Source organism: Loxodonta africana, chromosome 10, assembly GCF_030014295.1.
Source record: "Loxodonta africana isolate mLoxAfr1 chromosome 10, mLoxAfr1.hap2, whole genome shotgun sequence".
Lineage (NCBI taxonomy): Eukaryota > Metazoa > Chordata > Mammalia > Proboscidea > Elephantidae > Loxodonta > Loxodonta africana.
This window is the reverse complement of record NC_087351.1, coordinates 26,777,087-26,799,054: the sequence shown is the minus strand read 5'-3', so window position 1 is coordinate 26,799,054 and position 21,968 is coordinate 26,777,087. Positions and strand designations below refer to the sequence as shown.

Genomic DNA, 21,968 nt, shown 5'->3' with positions numbered 1-21,968 from the left:
CATAATGTCTTCCAGATTCATCCATGTCGTGAGATGTTACAAGAAATCATCATTGTTCTGTATCCTTTCATAGTGTTTCATTGTGTGTATGTACCATAATTTGTTTATTCATTCATCTGTTAATGGGCAATTACCTTGTTTTCATCTCTTTGCTATTGTGAACAATGCTGCAATGAACATGGGTGTGCATATGTCTATTCGTGTGACAGCTCTTATTTTTCTAGGATACATTCCTGGGAGTAGGATTGCTGAAGTGTATGCTGTTTCTATTTCTTGATTTTTGAGGAGGTGCTGTATTGTTTTCCATAGTAGTCGTACTATTTTACATTCCCACCAGCAGCGGATAAAGTTCCAATCTCCCTGCAACCTCTCCGTTTGTCATTTTCTGTTTTTTTAGTTAGTGGCTATAAGGTTGGGGTGAGATGGTATCTCATTGCAGTTTTGATTTGCATTTCTCTAATGGCTAATGATAGTGTGCATTTCCTCATGTGTCTCTAAGCCACCTTAATGTCTTCTTTGGTGAAATGGTTTCTCCTATCCTTTGCCCATTTTTTGACTGAATTGTTTTTTTGTTGTTGAGATGTTGAGGTAGTCTATAGATTTGAGAGATTAGACCATTGTCAGATATGGCCTAGCCAACTTTTTTTTTTTTCCTCCGGTCTGGTGGTTACCTTTTTACTCTTTTGGTGAAGGCTTTTGATGAGCATAGTGTTTAATTTTTTTAGGAGCTTCCAATTACCTAGCTTATCTTCTGGTGTTTGTGCATTGTTAGTTATGTTTTGTGTTGCATTTATGCTATGCATCGGGGCCCCTAGTATTGTCCCATTTTTAATTCCGTGATATTTATCGATTCAGGTTTTATATTGAGGTCTTTGATCCATTTTACGTTAGCTTCATTTTTTTTTTTTTGGTGTAAGGTATGCGATATGGGTTCTGTTTCATTTTTTTACAGATAGACATCCAGTTTTAGCAAAATCATTGTTAAAAAGACTATCTTTTCACCCATTTAATGGATCTGGTCATTTGCCAAAGATCAATTGACTACAAGTGTATGTATTTAGATCTGGGTTCTGGATCCTATTCCACTGGTCTATGTGTCTTCAGTCGTTACTTATCTACAATATTCCATCCTCAGCTGATCTTCTGAATAACATGAAAGGCTCGTGTTATTTATTCAATGCAAGATTGGGGGTCCTCATCTTATTTGATGCGTTAGCTGTATTTGACAGAATTAGATCATTCCCTTCTTAACATGTTTTCATCACTTGGCTTCTATCATCCTCCATTCTCACTGATGACTCCTTCACAGTCTCCTTTTCTAGCTTCTTTTTTCCTTAACCTCTAAATCCTTACGTGCCCAGAACTCCTTTCTAGGTTCATCTATTTAAATTTTTCTCTTTGTAAGTCCATCCAGTGCTGTGGCTATAATCTATACGGCAATAATTGCCATATTTGTACCTTTATGTAGCAGGTTCAATATGCCATATCCCTTGATTTTAACCACAGCTGTGATAGACAATTCTTATTTATTTCAAGATGTTAGTGCCCCACCTCAATCATGACTAAAGAAAAGGTTATGTGGAACCAGGTAAATGATGTCTAATATGTGTGTGATTTGAGCCCCTCAAAAATGTAACCAAGACACTATTGAATTAATACCTAAAACTTTTATTACTGTGTTAAGAAACGAAGACCAGAATCTACATAATGAAAAAACTTGTAGTATATTTGTGAAAATTGAGACCAGACGATCAATCCTGAGACATATCCCAGTAAAATTATAAGATGTTAAAAAAATAGTATCTTCTATGTCTCCTAGCAAAGAGCTCAAGTAACTTCAATATTAGAGAAAATCGAGTTGGTACCAGACTTCTTGAGACTAATATACAATGAAAGATAACAATGGAACACATTTTCAAAAGTATCAAAGAAACAAAATGTGCAACATTTATTTGTCATATAGCCAATCTCTCCTTCAGGTAAATCAGGATTATACAAAAATAGAATTAAGTATGCAAGCTTAGGTAGAATGTTCTATGCATAAACACTTCTTGAGGGATCTACTAGAGAACAAGCTTCATCCAATCAAGAGCTATTTGGGGAATGTTCACCAAGACTGGTGTTAAGAATTTAATATATTGTATATTTAAGGATCCCTGGTGGTGCAACTGTTAAACATGTGGCTACTAACCAAAAGCTTGACTGTTCTAATTCATGTGGCTATCTGCTCAGGCTCAGATTACAGCCTAAAAACCCAATGGGGCAGATCCACTCTATAACAGAATGTCGTTATGCATTGAAATAAAATTGACAGCACCTAACAACAATGACAATTGTATTTTTAAGCCTTAAACAAAGTGGGTCTACACATGAAATAATAGCATGCATTATGGATTGAATTGCTCCCCACCCCAATATGTGTCATCTTGGCTAGGTCATGATTCCCAGTATTGTGTGATTGTCTACCATTTTGTCATCTGGTTGTGATTTCCTATATTTTATAAATCCTACCTCTATAATGTTAATGAGACAGGGTTAGAGGCAGTTATTTTAATGAGGCAGAACTCAGTCTACTGGGTAGAGGTCTTTCCTAGTCACCATGCCACTGCTTCTTTTGTAGCTAAGAAACTTCTTGAAAATATAAACCCCACCTGGGGAGCATAAATAATTCTTTGCCGTGACAGTGGGACCCATTTTACATGACACTTTTGAAATTATTGGGCTTTGTTTTGGTATGGCCTTATTTTTCAAGCTTGAGCTGATTGATAAGAACTTTTTATGCAGACTATTGACATTTTTGTCATTTGCTTCATACTTATAGCCATCCTTCTACTGATTGCTGTACTACAGTATATTGGTATTATCCCTTGTTTTAGTATCCTCCTTCTTTCATGTGAGTAACTGAAGGTGGAGTTTGTTTTATCATAGCTGTTATATTGATATTTGCCTTATTGCATTACTTTTTAGTTAGTATTCTTACACTATGAAGCTTTTCTTAAGCTGTACATCATGACTATTGCTGATGTCTGACATGATAATGCCTTTGTTAAATTAGCTCACTTGGTAGCTAGTGCCAGTAATTTGACTATTGAATTTGCCATCAAATTTCAAAATTTGGAATACTAATTCAGGCCTTCTAGCTATGCCTGGTTTAGCTATGTCTCTGTACCTGATTCTACTGTAAACCCTAATATTTCCTTTAAAATAGATACAAGTGTCAGGTTGTGGAACCCTCCAGAATTACTACTGAGTCCCAGGTGCCATGTTTCAATTTAACTCAATGCCCTGAAGTCAATGATACAGAGAGAAATCTGAAAAACTGCACCAAAAATACATAAAAGCTTTATTCATGTACTGATTGGCCACTCATAACCCAAGGAATTCCTGGTATCTTCAAACTTTTATACAAGTACCTTGAAGCAGTACCAAAGGAAAGCCACCCTTTTGTATTGCATTTCCTACCCTACATATTAGGCTATTGTCTATTTGATTGAAGAATGGCTCAAAAAAGTTAAACAAATCATCCATTTTTCACAAAATGACACAGGAAATAAAAAGATCTGTATCTTAGAAGCATATTTTTTGTGAGGGGTCAAAATACCCAACTAAGAAAAATCCTAATCCAAATAACAAACCTTATGCTTGGGCACTATCATGCCTAGATGGTTTTAAAACGACATGTCAATGTATGTTTGGCTTTTTAGTAATTCTCCTGAATCTCCACTCTTATAATGAAAGTGCACATTTGGCCAATGATCTGAAACTCTTTTCCCAATACAAAAAAAATTAGAAAACACTATAAAGGCAGCGTTTCAGTTCAGTTGGACAAAGGGTCGCTATGAGTCAAAACTAACCTGATGACACCTAACAACAACAACAACAAAATGGACAGATCTCGGGGTGGATGGCATTTTTCCAGGGCCTTTACCACCTGTGGGTATCCCTATACTAGAAAATCTATTCACAATTTGTTTCCTACTGTGCTTCAAATAACAAATGAGCTAGCTGATAGCATAGAACTCCAACAAGAATTCTGTAACTCTCTTTTCAAAGTTGTGTTGGATCATATAATTGTCCTTGATTTTCTTCTAGCACAACAAAGAGGATTTTATGCAATTGCTAATACCACTTGCTATACTTTGATAATTACCTCAGGAGAAGTAGAACAATGTCTTAAACAAATCTGCTAGAAAGCTACATGGCTTCAACTAATCCCTGTGTCCAACTCCCCTTTTCCTGATATTTTTAGTTGGCTACCTACTGAAATTGGCTCTTCATTATGTTCAATTTTATAAACTGGATTAATTCTCTTAAGCATCATAATAATTATTATAGGATTAATTGAATGTCTTATGAAACGTTTTCCAAATACTTGTCCTCCAATGCAACACTACTTGCTATACAAATGATCATGTATTTGGTACAGAGTCATTCCTTAGAAAATAGTTCAGCTCTTCATTTTGGCTGATACCCTTCTCAGTGATGCCTATAAATTTTGTCCTGATCTTGTACACCCCTTCTTGAAAGATCACAGAAGCAGAGATCCAAGCTATGGCATGGCAAAGATGGAACAGATGATGCCTGGCTATCTTTCATGGAGAGTGTCTAAGGTTTTAAAAGCCTATTTTGAATAGGCAGTCATCTAATAAACACAAGAAAAATAAATCCATGCAGAAAAGATACACTTGTAACAGTGATCAGTAAATTTCTATAAAAATTCTTGTTCACAAGTGGAGAGTTGTGAAGGAGCCCTCAAAATATAGGTATTCTAGGTGTCTGGCATAAGGGGAGGCTGGGATAAATAGATGATTTTTTATTTTCCTTTTCCTTGTAATCACGGTTGCTGGCACTATCTAAAATTCCTTCCCTAAGATCTCAAGGTCTTCTTCATTCATTAATTCTATTTTTGTAATTGATTATGGTCAAAGGATATGTAAAAGTGAAGAACATAATCTATCAACAAATATGCATTGATTTTATTTATTGCCAACAGTCCACTTGGTTTACAATTAGACATGTCAAATGATAAAACAAAATTTCTATAGCTGCTGATTTTTATCTCATACATCAATGACTTGTATTATAGAAGGAAAGAGATTAAAAGTTGTAAATCAATCTAAGCAGGTTCACAGGTAAGAAAAAAAAATCGAAGAAATCGTGTTTTATTAATGGAAATTAGTAGTGATGTTGTGGTATTCAAAAGTCATTGCATTAAATCCCTAGAAAGTAACAAAATGGTTAAATTTATTTATTATTAGAGATTATATTTTAGATTCAAATTACTCTTGAGAAAAAATGTCTTTCTGAAATGCGTAATTTTTTGGAAATCAAGAGCATTGTTTTCTAAAATTGAAATACTTTTGGATACAATATGGGAGTAACATTTCATAATATTAGCAGACAAGAGAAAATCTGTAGAAACTTTCTCATTTTGTCAGCAACAAAGAAAATGAGCATATTTTGATGATGTAGGTAGATATTGAAAACCATAGTTCCTGTTTTCTTATGAGGTACCACATGTGAGTGTTGACTCAGATATTAATATTGTTGAGTAAAATGAGACAAACCTTGGGACCAGAGTAATAGCCAAATCGTTCTGGCTGTACAGAAAAATGTGATAGACTGTCTGAGAGTTCATTTTATTTTTTCCTTTCAACCAATGTCATTTTAATGCCTTGATAGATCAAATCTTTACTAGCTTTTCTGAAGGACAAGTGAGCATCTGGTTGATGATTTTTATAACTCAGTCAATATCATTTTAAAAATCCAAAAAAAAGTTATGTATTTTTAATTAGTACTATGTTCAAAATATCCTTAAATGGCTGGTTTTTAAGATCTTGCTATATTATATTGTACTTGGCTTACTCTACATGGATCCAATAACCTGAAGTTTATAAGAAATCTTTAAAAGCTTTTAAAATATTCTGTTTCTGTCTAAATTATATTTTTATCCTAAGTATCCTGTCTAGAACTCACAAAAGAACTCCAGAGTTTCTTCATGGCAGCCTTCATTTCTTTGTTTCTCAGAGCGTAGATAATTGGATTCAAGATGGGGGTGACAATGGTATAAAACACAGCAAGGAACTTATCCACAGAGTGGTTGCTGAAAGGCCAGGTGTATATAAAGATGCATGGGCCAAAGAAGAGAATCACCATTGTGATGTGGGCAGTCAGTGTGGAACGGGCTTTGGACTGCCCAATAGAAGAGTGGCTCCTAATGGTAATGAGGATCAGACTGTAGGAGATAAGCAAAATAAAGAAACAGCTCAGGGAGATCATTCCACTGTTGGCAACAATGACTATCTGTACAACATAGGTATCTATGCAGGCAAGTTTAGTAACCAGAGGCAGATCACAGAAAATGCTGTCTACCACATTGGGACCACAGAAAGGCAAATTCACAAGTGGTACCTGAAGCCCAGAGTGAAGGAGGCCTGAGAACCATGAGGTCACTACTAGCAAGACGCACACCCTCTTGTTCATAATGGTTGTGTAGTGTAGGGGCTTACAAATGGCCACATATCTGTCATACGACATGGAGACCAACAGTACCATTTCAACCCCACCCAGGAAGTGAAGGAGAAAGATCTGAGTGAAACATCCAGCAAAGGAAATGGTCTTATGCTTTCTTACCAAGTTCAAAATTATCTTAGGGGTGGCAAAAGAAGCAAGAGTCATGTCTACAAAGGAGAGGTTTCTAAGGAGAAAGTACATAGGGGAGTTCAGGTTTGGGGTATAAAACACTGTGACCACAATGAGAAGGTTTCCCAAAATAGTGATCACATAGGTAACTGAGAAGAGTGCAAAGAGAAGAAACTGTATCTCTTGGGAGCTGACCAATTCCAGCAAAATTAATTCTGACACTTGAGACTGATTGAATTGTTCTATGAAATGCGTCGTATGGCTTGATCTGGGATGACCTATAGAGACAAAGAAGAAAACATTAATAGTGTAGCAGCTGACAATCTTTATTTATTCCTGTGAGTCCTTCAATATCCTCGACTGAATTTCAAATTTAATGTTGTTTTCCATTACCTCTGAGAAGTAGGTAATACAGTCAAAACTCCTCACCTCCCAGAAAACAGGGACTCTAACCCTAGCTTGTAAGCAATACCCTTTCAAAAGTAGTTTCTGGTGTATTTGGCTTTATAGTCACAACCACAGCTCAATTGTGACAAAGAAAGAAGTTTACTTAGATAAAAGCAAAGTTTGTTTCCCATTTCTCTTGCATTAAAAAAAAAAAATTCATGTAGACTAAATATAAAAATAAAAAGTAAAATTTTTATAAGAAAAATATTTAAAAAATTAAGGTCAATGCTATTAGAATTTTCACAGATGATGATGACTAAAAGTGGGCTGTTATATTTGAAATTAGCCTAGTCATTATTGATTTCAGTAGAAATGCTTTTAATGGAATAATTGGGATCAAATCCATTTTCAAACTTTCTGTGAGTGAATGAAGAATTATGAGACCAAATGAATGAGGGTTCAGGGAGCTGACATAATGAGTGAGACAGTTATTTTAAGAAGTTTCAAGATGAAGGGATAGGAAATATGACATGTGAACAGAGGAGAAGCAGAATTAAAGAATTATTTCCTTAGGATGATGATTTAAGTACATTAATATGTTGATGTAAAGTAGCCAAAAGATGAAGAGATATTAAAAATGCAACAAATGTGTTTTCAATGATCACTGCTGAACAATTGAATGTCATATGCAAAAAAGTTGAATGTGCATATGCAAAAACTACAACATGAAAAAAAAGGAAAAGATTAACCTATACCTCACACTGTGTATACAAATTAACTCCAAAATTGATCATAAACCTAAATGTAAAATATAATATTAAATTTTATAGGAAAAAATAGGGGAAAATACTCATAAATTTTGGTTAGGCAAACCGTTTGTAGACACAACACCAAAAATCTAATACATAAATAATAATTGATAAATTGGACTTGTACTGTGGAATGTTGCTGTTGGTTGTTGTTAGGTGCCATTGAGTAAGCTCCGACTCATAGTGACCCTATGGACAACAGAACAAAACACTGACCAGTCCTGTGCCATTCTCACAATCATTGGTAAGTTTAGCCCATTGTTTCAGCCACTATGCCAATTCCTCTCATTGAGGATATCCCTCTTTTTCTCTGATCCTCTACAAGCATGATGTCATTCTCCAGGGACTGGTCCCTCCTCATGTCCAAAGTACATGAGATGAAGTCTACATTCTTGCTTCTCAGGAGCATTCTGGCTGAACTTCTTCCAAGACAGATTTGTTAGTTTTTCTAACAGTCCATGATATATTCAATATTCTTCACCAACATCATAATTCAAATCCATCAATTCTTCTTTGGTCTTCCTCATTAATTGCACAGCATGAATATGAGGTAATTGAAAATACTATGGCTTGGGTCAGATGCACCTTAGTCCCCACAGTGACATCTTTGCTTTTTAGCACTTTAAACAGTTCTTTTGCAGCAGATTTGCACAATGCAATGCATTGTTTGATTTCTTCACTGCTGCTTCCATTAAGTGTTGATTGTGGAGCCAAGTAAAATGAAATCTTGGACAGCTTCAATATTTTCTCCATTTATCATGATGTTGTTTATTGGCCCAGTTGTGAAGACTTTTGTTTTCTTTATGTTGAGTTGTAATCCATACTGAAGTCTGTAGTCTTTGAATTTCATCAGTAAGTGCTTCAAGTCCTCCTCACTTTCAGCCAGCAAGGTTGTGTGATCTGCATATCACAGGTTGTTAATGTTTTTTCCTCCAATCCTGATACCTAGTTCTTCATATAGTCCAACTTTTTAAATTATTTGCTCAGCATACAGATTGAATAGGTGTGGTGAAAGGATACAACCCTGACACACACCTTTCCTGATTTTATACCATGCAATATGCCCTTGTTCGGTCGAATGACTGCCTCTTGGTCTATGCACAGGCTCTGCATGAGCACATTAAGTGTTCTGCCATTCCCATTCTTCACAATGATACCCATAATTTATTATGATCCACACAGTCAAATACATCTTTCCTGTATTCTCTGCTTTCAGCTAAGATCCATCTGACATCAGCAATAACATCCCTCATTTCACATCCTTTTATGAATCTGGCTTAGATTTCTGATTGTTTCCTTTAAATGTACTGCTGCAGCAGTTTTTTAACTACCTTCAACAAAATTTTACTTGTGTGTGATATTAATGATATTGTTCGATAATTTCCTCATTCTGTTTGGTCGCCTTTCTTTGGAATGGGCACATATATGGATCTCTTCCAGTTGGTTGTCTGGCTAGGTAGCTGTCTTCTAAATTTGTTGGCATATGTGAGTGAGTGCTTCCAGCATTGCATTTGTTTGTTGAAACATCTTACTTGGTATTTCGTAAATTCCTAGACACTTGTTTTTCCCAAAAGCCTTCAGTGATTCTTGAACTTCTTACTTCAATACCATCAGTTGTTGATCATATGCTGCCTTCTGAAATGGCTGAATGTTCACTAGTTCTTTTTGGTACAGTGATTCTGAGTGTTCCTTCCATCTTCTTTTGATGCTTCTTGTGTCATTCAATGTTTTGCCCAAAGAATCATTCAATATTGAAACTTGAGGCTTTGAATTTTTTCTTCAGTTCTTTCAGCTTGAGAAATGCTGAGTGTGTATTATGGAATAGGTTGTATGATTATGTCTGATTGTTGATAAATGTGTATGTTTTTAGTAGAATTCAGTCTGAGTCTTTCTTACATTTATAACACACCACCTGAGTCTTTCTTTTCTTTATAGTAAACCACCTGAGCAGGGACGGAATACCCAATAAGCAAGATAAACACATATTAAAGGCATCAGAATATGTGTTCATCTTGGACAAGACATAAGGAAAGTGAGTGCACGGTGGAAGGGAACTGGCAGGTCACTAATTTTGTATGTGAGAACAATTATATTTTCCTTTCCATTTTTGACCTATCAGATATAATTGCTGAACATAACCTCACATTCAGTTCTCTTGTTCACCACAAAAGACCCTGCCAGAGGCACTATAATCATGCAACTCCTGGCATATCTGGTCTTGTGCAAAGCGATTCAAAATGCATCTTCAGATTGGTCATACCGTTGTATTTGTATCATACTCTTTGAGATTGTTCTCACCCCCATTGGGGATCAGCAATAGTCCAATGAACTATGAAGATGCAGCATCAAAGGATGGAAAGTGAGTGTACAAGTTTTTAAGTATTATTCTAAGACTAAGAACATTCATGGACATTTATGAAGGGCCCACCAACAAACATCCTAAGACAAATGAATGAAATTATTTCCAACTTCTTTGTAAGTACTATTTTTTTTGACTATCTCAGACCTAAAGAACATTACATGTTGCAAACCATTTTTTTTACTTAATAATTTTCAAATATAAATTTTGTGCTAACATTCATTTTATTTTATAAAATTTACTTGTTTTGTAAATTTTACTTATTTTCAATTATTCAAATTTATTTGCTATGGTAGAACCAATTTTTTAAAATGGCATAATTTTATATCCAGGTAAAATAAAACAGTGACAACTAAGTGGAGCACAAAAACAAAAGCTCACAGAAGATAAAAATGAAAGGATTTGTGACTCTATAAAGACAATTCCAAAATTAAGTCCTATTTTAAAAATGTAACAAAACAGAAGAGATTTCTTCTGAAATGCTAAAGTTTAATGAGTGCAAATTGTTGTATTAGTATTGCTAGTGCTGAAATTACTAACAGGAATACTAATGTAATAGAATTTGTTCCAAAGTCTGCATTCATTCCTTGCCATAGTAAAATAATAATAATAATAATAATAATAATAATAATAATAATAATAATAATGATGATGGTTTAGAAAGTGAACCTATTTTAGGATCTTCAATTGTCACATCTGCAGACCCCATAAATAGCAGAAATGTAGATCCTGCTTTGTGGAATAATTTTTCTCCTAATGATGAAAATTACTGGCTTGAAAGAGGGCCAAATGATTGTCAACATCACCGTGGACCTTTTGAAAAGTCGTGTTGAAAATTTCTGGATGATAAATAAATAGAGTTCTGTAGCTAGAATATAATTCTAGGGTGCAAAGTGAATGGTGAAAATTATAAGAGGTAGTGGCTACTGTATTCTCCATCAGTCAGCTTTGTATACTGTTTTGTATGCAAACTATTCAGTCCTAAATCATTTAATTCTTGATTTGCTACAGATGGATTTAGCAGTTGGCGCAACTAGAATTTGATCAATAAACATGAAAACAGTTCAATTCTCAGAGATAGTATGTTGTCATTTTTAAACCAAAGACCTGGTTTTGGCTTAACTCCTGAACTGGGAACACAAATTAAAGGAGAAGGCCACTACTGGAAAGCTGTTTTTCAATGTGTTGTTGCTGTCATTATAACAATCGCTGAACATGGACTATCTTTTAGAGGAAGAAATGAAGTGTTTCAGCCTCCACAAAATGACGATTTTCTTGGTTTACTTGACCTTGTTGCTCAGTTTGGTCTATTTTTAGCAGGTCACATCTCAAAATATGGTAACACAAGAAAGGACAACCCATCATGTACATCTAAAACAATTAGTGAAGAATCAACAAATAGTGATAAAGATCAATAAAGTATTTTCAGTGAAATAAGTACAGCTTTATATTTCAGTTTGTAGGTTTCACTCCTGATCTTTCTCATAGAGAGAAGCTAAGTATTGTTTCTAAGATATGTATCTCCAACAGACAGAAAACCTGTCGAGTGACTTATATTTACTAGCTTAAAAGTGAAGAAATTGCAGATCAAGTACTTTACCCCTTTGTGAAGTTTTCAAAATTGATTTTCCTAAGTGCAAAGGACAGTCCTATGACAATGCTGCCAATATGTCATTCCATATAAAGGCTTGCAACAGAATATTTTAGAATGTAATGAACATACCATTTTCATACCACGTACTGCACATTCACTTAATCTTGTAGAACAAAGCACAGTTGAGTGTTGTCCAGAAACAGTTTATTTTTCTTTTTACTACTGTTCAGTTACTCTACATATTTTTTGCCACCTCTATTCATCATTGGGCAGTTCTTAAAACATATTTAGGCCATGATCTAGGATTAAAATAGCTTTCAAGTACATGTTGGGAAGTGCATGCTGTAGCAATGAGTGCAATCCTGGAATTGTACATTCTAGATGCCTTGTAAAATATTGCTGAAGACCAGACACAAAAAGAAGACACCAAAAGGAGCATGCATTTAAGTTGGTTATGAGAAATAATATACCTCAGCATTTTGATTGAATGAGTCTAACTCTCCAAGGTTCGGAAGTAAATTTAAAGACATGCAGAGATCTCTTCTAGTCTTAAAAGAGTATTTACATAAGCAAAGATTTTGAAACCACAGCAAAAAATCTGGCCAAATATTGATTATGAAGCAGTTCACCTTCATTGAAGCATTAGAAAGAAACAAATGATAGAACTGCTCCAGAAGTATCATTGAGTGCCAAAGATCAGTTTTGTGTAACCATCATTGACACACCTGTATTTTACATAAAAAGAAGGGCAAAAGTGTAGAAAGTTCTTTCAAATATCCTTTCCTTCTTAAACAGTGTGGATATACCTGATGAAAAATTCATGAAGGCATCCAAGAAATTAGTGGAGGCTTATCCCAATGACTTAAGAACAAACCTTTATGGAGAAGTGTGATGATTTCATTCTTACATGAGAACTAATTTTACAGATTCAAGAAAGACAAATATTACTCATGTAGGCATGTATGATTCCATAATAGAAGATAAAATACAATACGTATTTACTGATGTTGAAGTCGCTTTACACATATTCTTAATTTTAATGATCACAAACTTCAAAATGGGATGCTCATTTATGTTTCTAAAGAGAATCAAAAGCCCTCAGCTCATAGCAATGATTCAAGAAAGACTTGATTCATTATCCTTATAATTATGGAAGTAGATATTGTTTGGAAGCTTAACTGTGATGAAATCATTGAAGAATTTGTAAGACCAAAGAACAGAAAGTAATGTTTTTAATTATTATATTTTAGAGGTGTAAGATCTACTTAAAAATAAAATATAATAATTTGTAATAATATTTCTCTGATCATTAAATTTTCTTTTATGATATGTTTTCATTTATAATTCTAGCATTTGTTATGAAATAAGCATCAAAACTGAAGTATAAACCATTTAGAGAAAAATTGGTGAAAGCCAATTTTTTGTTGTGGGAGATCAACAGAATTTTAGGTTGAATGTTGAAACAAGTAATTTCAGTGACTCGTTTTCTTTGTTGTAGAATATATGGACTATTCTTTTTGTAGAAAATGTGGTATATAGTAAAAATGTTAGTACCACACATTCACCAAAAATTTTATAATCCAGTTCATCTTATTCCCCTAAAATGCTATACACCACCTTTGCATTCAATTGCTTATATTATACTTGCATTTAAAAAGAAGTTTTAGCATGGATAACTAAGACACGGGTTTTAAGACACACGCACTATATATATACACATACATGTACATATATAACTCACATATCCTATTTGTATGCGTGCGTAAGCAGAGGAGGGGGCATCACAGATTATCGGTGTTTATGGCCCTCACATGCCTTAAGCCAGCCGTGCACCTGAGTGTGATTCATGAAAGGAAGAGGGAGACATAAAATTCCCACCTACCTTAACACCAGAGGCTACCACTATTTAACAACAACAACAAAAAAGTATCACTTGCATTCAACTTACAGTCATTCGTAGTAAGAAAAACAGACCTCTGTCCTAGATCAAACTGCATCAATGCTGCCAATTTTGAACTGGGGGATTTAGTAATTGCTTGTAGTTATGAACAAATGGCCTTAGGAACTTATATTTAGGAATCTAACTTGTTTATAAATAGAGAAAATTTTCTATTAGATATGAGAATTGTTTTATAATATTTTCCTGCTTACAGTCATGTTCACAAGGGCTATAACTGACCTCAATCATGTAATTGTTCAAAAGCTATTAATGGAGAAACAAAGTATAAGGAAATGTAGGAAGGCCAGGCTTACCTTATCATTCTAGGCTGTCTGTCTCTTGGGATTGTTAGACAACAGAAGGGAGCTACTGTCAAGGTTTTAGCCTTGATCAAAGTTTACTTGTACGTTAATTTTCATATTAGATTTTCCTCTGAGTAATTGTGTCATATCTCAATGATTATACTTTACTCATAAAGAATACAAGACTTGGGGAGACTGAGTATTTTAATTGAACTGTGTGAAAAGCACTAGCACACAACCTAGAATATAGTTTGTACACAATAAATGTCAGTGATTGCTACTATTCCTAACTTGCTGAGGTTCACACAGATAAAGGACTGGGATTGACACTCGGGACTTGTGACACCAAACGTTATTAACCATACAGCTGAGGCTACACTCCAGCATAGTCTTGCATCCTTTTCAGTGGATTAGCGGTTCTCTTTATTTTTACAAGTTTTTTTGTTTGTTTGTTTTATCATTAAATTAGAGGATTCATATTTTCACCAACAAACTTGGAAGTTTTCATATATTTGTATCTTATCTGAGATACTTTGAAATTTAGGGAAAACACTAATAGAATTAGGATGTTGCCTCTCCTTTTCCTAATCTCTTACACTAGAAAAATAAACACAGCATCTCCTCCCTGCAAGTGATTGTTGCCTAAACAGAAGTATTGTGCAAACCTTTTCTGGGGAAAATATTTCTTTTAGGTTCAACGACTTCTTGAGCTGGTGCTCTGGTCTCCTCTGAATTTAGGTTGCTTATGACCTCCACCCTCAGCCCATTTAGTTGCTTTGTCATATCTCTTTGATGCTGTGGCTAGTCGTGTGTGAAAGCTTTACCTAACTAGTTTGTCAGACCTTATGGTACTGGTGCTTTCCTGATTGGTGACCTTACCACCACCCCATGGCTTTGGACACCCTGATTAGTAACAACTGTGGAGCCCTGACTGCATTATGCTCACCTGCCTTTTACAGGTATTTCAATGCTGTGTAAACTCTGGAGGGAGAGAAACCAAAGATTTGCCAATGGTGGCGGTAGCCGGGCACCATCTACTTGTGCTGGACTCAGTCTGGTGGAGGCTGTGGTTCTTGTGGTCCATTTGTCCTTTGGACTAATCTTTCCCTTATGTCTGTGGTTTTCCTCATTCTCCCTTGCTTGAGAATGGGTCTTAGATGGCCATTCACAAACTTTTAAGACCATAGACACTAAAAAAGATCAAACCTACCGGTCTGACAGAGACTGGAGAAACGCTGAAAATATGGCCCCCAGGCACACTGATAGCTCAGTAATGAAGTCACTCCTGTGGTTCACCCTTCAGCCAAGGATTACACGAGCTCATAAAGCAAAAAGAGGCTAAATGGGCACACTAGCCCAGGGGCAAGGATGAGAAGTCAGGAAGGGACAGGAAAGCTGGTAATGGGGAACCCAAGGTTGAGAAGGGGAGAATTTTGACATGTAATACAGTTGGCAACCGATGTCATAAAACAATATCTATATACATAAATTGTTTAATGAGAAACTAGTTTGCTCCATAAACCTTCATATATAGCACAACTGGGAAAAAAAAAAAAAAAAAGATTTGCAGAATAGAGAGGCTAACAAATGTATGGTTCTTATTAAGGAAGAGTCAACTGTCCTGATTCAACACCCCACCTGGAGAGTTTTGCGAGGTGAAAGCACTGACTCTGCCATCTGATCGGCACTGCTAGGTGGTACAAACCACTAACACGCCCAGCTGCTAACCAAAAGGTTGAAGTTTCAAGTCCACACGGGCCCCTTGGAAGAAATGCATCCATTGAAAACCCTATGGAGCACAGTTCTACTCTGATACACATGGGGTTATTATGAGTTATTTTTGACTCAATTGCAACTGGGTAGATTTTCAGGCTTTTAGCACTGCTTAGCTCCTCAGTCTATGGTGAATTAAAATAAAAAAGGAACTAACTCTTTCTGAAATTCATTCTCAGTGTTCAGTTTCCTCAATCCCTATCCTTAATAGACAACCCCCTTCTCTTAAACACCATGCCCTTCATTTGTTACTTCTTATCTCCCATTGTTTTTTCCCTTCCAGACTCCTTTTCTCTAGTCAGATTTACGATGACGAGAAAGTAGGTATCGAATTGCTGCTCTTCCCTTTGGGAAGAGGAATCCAACAGGGCTACTGTGCAGATATTTAAGGAGCCCTGGTGCTGCAGAGGTGAAAGCACCTGGCTGCTAGCCAAAATCAGTGCTTCAAACCCACCAGCCACACTCTGCAGGAGAAAGATGTGGCAGCCTGTCTGCATAATGATTTCAGCCTTGGATACCTTATGGGGCAGTTCTACTCTGTCCTACAGAGTCTCAATGTGTTGGAATCTACTCAGAGGCAATGGGTTTGCTTCACTGACGGGGTTAAACAATAAAGGGAAGCCAAGGCACAGGAAAATGAAGTAATTATGGGTGGGGTCATTGAAGTAAAGCCAATCACAGGTGATCCATTTTCTGAGATTCATGCAGTTTTTAAGAGACGTAATGACAGTCTGTATATTCTTCACGTAGCATACACTAGTATTTTCCCACTTCTAGTTTTCATAGCATCTCAGCAAAAGCTCTCAGATTAGCAACTGTAGCTCTAACAGTTTCTCTCCTGGATTTGGCTAGGGTCTAATCGACAACAGTAACCCCAAGCATAACTCAAATAGAGTGTCTATTTGGGTATGAAATGCTTAGATTTTCTTAAAGGAATATGGGTTTTTGAGAATTGCTGTTTTAATGGTTCTACTTTAGCGGTAGCCTATTTGTCCTCTCAAAGGGTTCTAGAGAGGATAGCTTCAGGAAATTTAACTTCCTATTAAAAATAAACACATGTATCTCAATCGATGCATCAAAAAAAGAAAAAAAAAACCCGTTGCCGTCAACTCAGTATTGACTCATGGCGACCCTATCGGACAGAGTAGAACTGCCCTGTAGGGTTTCCAAGGAGCACCTGGTGGATCATCCTGTTGTTTCTCTAACGCCTACTCCCCTTTAATTTGTAAATAAAACAATATATTTTTGGTGGAGCCATTTCTAACAAACCGAGTCAGAATTTATGCTATTCTCCTGTGTCATCCTATAGTACTGTCCTTGTAATCTGTAGTAGAGTTATTTATACATATTTTTGTCCTTAGCCCAAAATTCTGAATTCTTTCAGCAACTCATCATTGTCATCTTAGCATGTAGTGAAGTGTCTGGCATGTAATAAAGGCTCAAATTCTTGCCTCAATGGTAACAAGTGCAATCACCTATTGTGTCTCTGCTGTATGCATGACTCTGTACTAGAAAGAAACGTGATACAAATTATCTCACCAGTTTTCATAAGTCTGAATTTAATTCTATTTTTAGTCCATATTTAGCCCATTTTCACAAACCTGAGACTGTGCCTTTCCATGACTGATTATAACAAATTCATTTAATAATTGCTAATTTGCTGGAGACATAACAAGACAATCTATTGGCCTTATTAGCAATGGCTCCTCTGCTTACCAGTTCAGAAGCAGTAACAGGGAATGACCTCAGATGGAAAAAAAAATATCTAGAAGGACAGGAGTCTTCTAATTTCATAGCACCGTAAGAAGGAACAAGTCAATAACATACATACACCCCACCCTGAGGACTTTCTAATATAGTTTCTGTTAGTGTTAGTGTTAGGTAGAGTCTAATCAGTGCTGGGAACCCTGGCCATTCTTACTAGGTAATTCTACCAGGAATTCTGTCTGTTACGGGATAATGCTTCAGGGCTACAAAGTGTTTAGTGGTGATTTAGTGCTTTAACCTTAATGATAGTTTGGATATGACAGATGAAATTAGATCCAATAGGCAGATTGACGAAGTTTTAGAGTTAACGACTTGCTTTCTTCTCTCTCTTGTCTTCAGCTGGCAGTAGGACAATTTTGATTCTTGGCTGTGAAAAATGAAATTAAGATTCATGATGAGGCATACGGAGATTTAAAAAAATTATGGAGGTGGTCTCTGTCTCTTGGGATCATCCTCTAGTGTGATAAATGGTACCAGTATCACTAGGTGGTACAAAAGCAGTTATTTTATTTTATTTTATTTTATTTTATTTTATTTTATTTTATTTTATTTTATTTTTTGTCGTGTCCTTACCTAATCTTTTGTATTCTGCCTCTGGTAATTCCAGGAATGCACTTTCATCTAAAAGATCCTTAATTCTTTGTTTTGAGTGCTTGTTGAGGCAATCATGGTCTGTTTCTTTATTTGACTTGATACTGACTGTTGTCTCTGAGCCACGTATAAGTTATTGTATTAGTTTATTTTATGTTTGCTTATTGCGTCGTAGCTTCTTGGTTTGCTTTGTTTTGATATGCCCAAATGGGTTGCTTGAGTGAGCTAGCTTGATTATTTTAACGTTTGGAGCTCTGACATCCTGTCCTCAGATGGCTAGAACTATTATCAGTTAATCAGTCTAGGAGTCCATTCACTTTTCTTATATGAATTCAGCTAGCTGATCATCAAGTGTGTGGTACAGTCTCTGTCCTACAGTCTTAGAGGGGCAGGGGTGATTGATGTAGTACCAGTATCCGGTTACAGCAGGGAGCCACACTCTAAACAAGGCTAGGGGCTGAGCATCATCCCCTATATGTCTGAGAAAGGTGTGTTCCTGTTCCCTAGAGAGTACAAGTGGGTGGTTTCTGTAGACAGACCATGGGCACCCAATTTTTTAGATTGTAAGGACTGGAAGGTACCAGTTATCCTTGGACCCCTGCCACAGGTGGCTGAGTGACTTGAGTGGAGCTACTAGTCTTTAGGCCCCTGATGTGGGTAGGTGAGGACCATGTTTAATAGGCAAAGCAATGTCAAACATCAAACACCCACCTCTCTGCCACACAGCTGAAATGGTTGGAGTCTGCCAACAAGGGCCTATTCTCCTGAAATAGGCCCACACAAGTCCATGCAGAGGGGAAAGGTACTCGAAGTCCATGAACTGTTTATGCCTGGACAGGAGCCACTTCTGTCCTGAGCTCCCCCGGTTAGTGGAGCTGGCAAATTATCTTTTCCCCCAACTGCAAATTTATTCCTTCTCGAAGGCCAGGAGTTTGGCTCTAGGTGCTCAACAGGGCCTATCTCAGGCTCAGGGAAGTCAGCTGCTGAAGCCAGCTTGGGAGCCGGGGGGCATGGTAAAATATACACAAGTACATTTCTGGTTCTGGACGTATGATTAGGCTGTGTGGCAGGCTGCTTATCCCTGAGGAAACTGCTGCAGAACATTAGTACCAGCCTGCCACAGCTACTCCCAGGAATAGTGCCGAAGGTATCCTGGAAATTCAGGTCCAGTAACTCATCTCCACTTCTGAACCATCTCTTTCTCCCCTTGCCCTTAGTTTGTTTTCTAAGCTTGCCTTTGATGCTCAGGGCTCCTAGCTTGTCATAAATATACACTTTAATTGTTTTTTTGAGTCTTTGTTGTAAAGAGGGCTTGTCAGAAGCGTCTGTCTATTCTGCCATCATGGCTCCTCATCTCAAGCAATGCCATTTTAATACCTTAATAGAGCATATCTTTACTAGCTCTTCTGAAGGACAAGTGAGTCTCTGGTTGATGATTTTTATAATTCAGACAATATCATTTTAAAAATCCAAAAAAAAATTTATTTACTTTTAGTTAGTACTATATTCAAAATATCCTTATATGGCTGGTTTTTAAAATCTTGCTCTTTTATACCTGGCTTTCTACATGGATACAATAACTGGAATTTTATAAGTAATCTTTAAAAACTTTAAAAATATTCTGTTTCCTTCTGAATTATATTTTAAACCTAAGTATCTTGTCTAGAACTCACAAAAGAACCCCAGAGTTTCTTCATGGCAGCCTTCATTTCTTTGTTTCTCAGAGTATAGATAATTGGATTCAAGATGGGGGTGACAATGGTATAAAACACAGCAAGGAACTTATCCACAGAGTGGTTGCTAAAAGGCCAGATATATATGAAGATGCATGGGCCAAAGAAGAGAATCACCACTGTGATGTGGGCAGTCAGTGTGGAACGGGCTTTGGACTGCCCAACAGAAGAATGGCTCCTAATGGTAATGAGGATCACACTGTAGGAGATAAGCAAAATAAAGAAACAGCTCAGGGAGATCATTCCACTGTTGGCAACAATGACTATCTGTACAACATAGGTATCTATGCAGGCAAGCTTAGTAACCAGAGGCAGATCACAGAAAATGCTGTCTACCACATTGGGAACACAGAAAGGCAAATTCACAACAAATGGTATCTGAAGCCCTGAGTGAAGAAGACCTGAGAACCATGAGGTCACTACCAGCAAAATGCATACCCTCTTGTTCATGATTGCTGTGTAGTGCAGAGGCTTACAAATGGCCACTTATCTGTCATATGACATGGAGACCAACAGTACCATTTCAACCCCACCCAGGAAGTGAAGGAGAAAGATCTGAGTGAAACATCCAGCAAAGGAAATGGTCTTATGCTTTCTTACCAAGTTCAAAATTATCTTAGGGGTGGCAAAAGAAGCAAGAGTCATATCCACAAAAGAGAGATTTCCAAGGAGAAAGTACATGGGGGTGTTCAGGTATGGGGTACAAAACACTGTGACCACAATGAGAAGGTTTCCCAAAACAGTGATCGCATAGGTAACTGAGAAGAGTGCAAAGAGAAGAAACTGTATATTTTGGGAGCTGATCAGTCCCAGTAAAATGAATTCTGACACTTGGGACTGATTGAATTGTTCCATAGAATCCATCATATGGCTTGGTCTGGGATGACCTGTAAAGACAAAGAAGAGAGTGTTAATAGTGTAGAGGCTGATAATCTTTTTTTATTCCTGTGAGTCCTTCAATGTTCTCCAGCGAATTTGAAATTAACGTCATTTTCCATTACCTCTCAGAGGTAGGTGATACAGTCAAATGTTCTCACCTCCCAGAGAACAGGATCTCTAAATCTAGCTTATAAGCAATATCCTTTGGAAAGTCATTTCTGCTGTATTTGTCATTATAATCATGACCACAGCTCAATTGTGACAAAGAAAGCTGTTTGCTTAGATAAAAGCAAAGTTTATTTCCCACCTCTCTTGCATTAAAAAAAAAAAAAAAAATGTGTAGACTAAAGATAAAAAGTAAAATTGTTATAAGAAAAAAATTAAGGTCAGTGCTCTACACTTTTCACAGATGATGAAGATTAAAAGTGGGCTATTATATCTGAAATTAGCCCAATCATTATTGATTACAGTAGTAATACTTTTAATGCAATAATTGGAGCCAAATCCATTTTCAAACTTTGAATGAATGAATGAATGAAGAGTTACAAGACCAAATGAATGAGGGTTCAGGAAGTTGAAATAATGAGTGCGACAGTTATTTTAAGAAGTTTCAAGATGAAGGGATAGGAAATATGACATGTAGACAAAGGTGAAGCAAAATTAAAGAATGATCTCCTTAGGATGATGACTTAAGTACATTAATATATTGACGTAAAGTAGCAAAACGATGAAGAGATATTAAAAATGCAACAAGCATGTTTTCAGCGATCGATGACGAAGAATTGAATGTCATATGCAAAAATATTGCATTTGCACATGCAAAAACAACAGCATGCAAAAAGAAAAGAAAGAAAGAAAAGATTAACCTATGTCCCACATTGTGTATACAAAATAACTCCAAAATTGATCGTAGGCCTAAATTTAAAATGTAATATTATATTTTATGGGAAAAATAATTGAGGAAATACAAATTTTGGTTAGGCAAATAGCTTCAAACACAACACCAAAAGTCTGATCCACAAAAAAAATTGATATATTGAACTCATACTGTGGAATGTCCTTGTTGGTTGTTGTCAAGTGCCATTGAGTGAGCTCTGACTATTAGCGACCCTATAGACAACAGAATGAAACACTGACAAGTCTTGTGCCATCCTCACAATCATTAGTAAGTTTGAAACCATTGTTGCAGCCAC

The 21,968-nt window shown here is 36.3% G+C and overlaps 1 protein-coding gene and 1 pseudogene across 1 annotated transcript; both read right to left on the bottom strand.

Annotated features, from left to right (window-relative positions):
- Window positions 1–5,651: 5,651 nt before the first annotated feature.
- LOC100654350 (olfactory receptor 4K17-like) lies at window positions 5,652–8,951 on the bottom strand. The gene is made up of 2 exons (XM_064291974.1): window positions 8,874–8,951; window positions 5,652–6,966 (listed from the first exon to the last, which is right to left on the bottom strand). The coding sequence occupies exons 1-2, from the start codon at window positions 8,949–8,951 to the stop codon at window positions 5,953–5,955; spliced, it is 1,092 nt and encodes a 363-aa protein (XP_064148044.1). The 3' UTR covers window positions 5,652–5,952.
- Window positions 8,952–19,812: 10,861 nt separating this feature from the next.
- LOC100666008 (olfactory receptor 4K17-like) lies at window positions 19,813–20,933 on the bottom strand (annotated as a pseudogene).
- Between the last annotated feature and the right edge of the window lie 1,035 nt (window positions 20,934–21,968).